Source organism: Nymphaea colorata, unplaced genomic scaffold (genome assembly GCF_008831285.2).
Source record: "Nymphaea colorata isolate Beijing-Zhang1983 unplaced genomic scaffold, ASM883128v2 scaffold0001, whole genome shotgun sequence".
Lineage (NCBI taxonomy): Eukaryota > Viridiplantae > Streptophyta > Magnoliopsida > Nymphaeales > Nymphaeaceae > Nymphaea > Nymphaea colorata.
In genome coordinates this window covers 2,557,529-2,559,908 of record NW_022204507.1, presented here as the reverse complement: position 1 = coordinate 2,559,908, position 2,380 = coordinate 2,557,529, and the positions used below count along the sequence as shown (strand labels likewise).

Genomic DNA, 2,380 nt, shown 5'->3' with positions numbered 1-2,380 from the left:
TCGACACTCGATTCCACTACATTTTGGCTGGCTGGGAAGGAAGTGCAACAGACTCAAGAGTATTGTACAATGCACTTGATCATGAAACGGACCCGTTTGTTGTCCCAAAAGGCACGTAGTTCCACCAACTAATTCACTCTTTTAAGAAGCATGTATCAATGTATAAATATATTGTGTTCAATTGTAGGCAAATATTATCTTGCTGATGGGGGGTATCCGAATATTGTCGATTTGCTAACACCTTATCGATGGCATCATTATTATATGTCTGAGTTTAACACTCTGGGGGCATGCTCACCTAGAACTGAAGAAGAATTATTTAACCATAGGCATTCATCACTCTGAAATACAGTAGAAAGAACTTTCGGCATGTTGAAAGGTCGTTTTCCAATATTGAAAATGCAAGTCCAGTATCCATTCTAAAAACAAGCTCAAATCGTTCTTGCTACATGTGTATTGCACAACTTCATAATTGAACACAATCCAAATGTCGAGCAATTTGATGATGAAGATGCAACTTCAAATGATAACTTTGTTGTAAGCGAACCTGAAATTGCAAGCCAAACACATCAGCGAGGAAGCAACAATGCTATGAGAGCAGCTATATCATCTCAAACGTTTACAGATTATCAGTTGAATAGTAAGTTTGTTTATAAATGTTGACAATTTGTTTAGTTTGATTGTTTGACATTTGTTTTGTTTTGAATAGGACAACGAAGATGAAGCCTTGCCAAAAGTACTATGTGGTTTTCGAAGGTCGTGAGCGAGACATATATGACAGTTGGGAGTGGTGCCAACCATTAGTCTATCGGTACAAGGGTGCCCTCTTCAGATCGTTTGATTCATTGAAAGTAGCTGAGTATCACATGCATGAGTATGTCCACAACAAGTATGGTGTGCAAGTATGTACGCCTCCACTCATTGAAGATGACGTCGTAGATGAAGATATAGAAGACAAGAAGTTTGAAGAACGGAAGTGCAGCTACAAATGTTGGATAACTTCTTTTGTGATTGCATGTTTTCTTTCTTGAATATGTACTCGTTAAACTTCTGTTTTTCTGGATAGTAGAGAATACACTCTTTTGTGGATTTGTACTCATTAAACTTATGTGGACATGTACTTTTGTGGGTATAACTTTGTTATTGTTATAAATTTTATTTCGACAACTATATTGCATTGTTGGATGTCATGGTTTTAACTGTGTTTTTTTTTAACATAAATCTATTGTCGGTACCTTGTGCATCTTGTTGTTTTTTGGATGGTAGAGAATACACCCTCAACATTTTGTTCTTGTTGTTTTCTGGATGGTAGGGAATACACCATAAACATTTTGTTGTTTTGGAAAATCATCTACCAATTTCTTTTCACGTCAAATTTGGAGAGGAGAAGCCACAAAAAAAAAACATTTACCATGCTAAATTCTTTCTGTGCATCAAACAGGGTTAAATTTACCATGTTTAATTCTTCATGTGCATCAAATAGGGTTAAATTTACCATAGTAAATTCTTCTTGTGCATCAAACAGGGCCTCAGATTGGAAGAGGGAGAAATTTCATCCTGTAAATTTTTCTAAAAAAATTTACCATGATAAATTTACCGTGTTAAATTTCACCCGCCCATCAAACGGGCCCTAGTGTTTGTGTCATGCAATGAGTGCTCCAAACTTGACACTTTTGCTACAGAAGCCTCTAACTTGCTCGAAAGTTCAGAAATCTTGAAAGCATATGTTTCACGTTTTGATTCTACAACCTCTGTTTTGAAATTTGCTATTTGGATGAGCCCTTCAAGCTCAAGACGTCTCTTTTCATTTGTGTTGGCAAGACCCTCGTACTCAGAACATTTCTCTAAGATCACTTTTAGCTCTTCTTCTAGTTCTAAGTTCCTTAAAGTTGTCTTATCTAGTTCACTTTCCAATTGCTTGATTTTCTTTTCAAAGTTTTCCGTATCTGCATCAACAAGAGCTAGATCTTCCTTTAGCCTTTCCTCCTTTATGCTTGCATCATGCTGCGCAAGCTCCAAAATTGACACATTTACTAGGGAAGCATCCAGGTTTTGTGAGGGCTCGGAGACTTTGTTGGCGTGCCTTTCACGTTTCTTTTTTGCATCCAGGAACATTATGTCCATAGACCTTACTTACTCTTCAAGCTCACGCCCTCTCTTTTTGGTTCTTAAGTAGTTTTTCTAGTTCAATTACATTTTGTTCTCCATGTTGTTCTTTGGAGTGCAAGATCTGGATTAAGTCCTCAAGCTGAAGGGATTGCTGGTGCATGAGATTAGCATGACACTCTACACATTTGTCCACATCAACTATCAGATCAGTTTTTCTATTCGTCAGTTGCAGTTTTGATTGATGCAAGGCTGATTGAAGATGATTAATCTC

The 2,380-nt window shown here is 37.2% G+C and overlaps 1 protein-coding gene across 1 annotated transcript; it reads right to left on the bottom strand.

Moving 5' to 3' along the window:
• Nucleotides 1-1,608: 1,608 nt before the first annotated feature.
• Nucleotides 1,609-2,124, bottom strand: LOC116267868 (uncharacterized). The gene has a single exon (XM_031649806.1). The coding sequence runs from the start codon at nucleotides 2,122-2,124 to the stop codon at nucleotides 1,609-1,611; it is 516 nt and encodes a 171-aa protein (XP_031505666.1).
• Nucleotides 2,125-2,380: the final 256 nt, after the last annotated feature.

Coding starts and splice junctions, on each gene's coding strand:
- LOC116267868 (XM_031649806.1), bottom strand. CDS start 2,124: ATGGACATAATGTTCCTGGATGCAAAAAAGAAACGTGAAAGGCACGCC.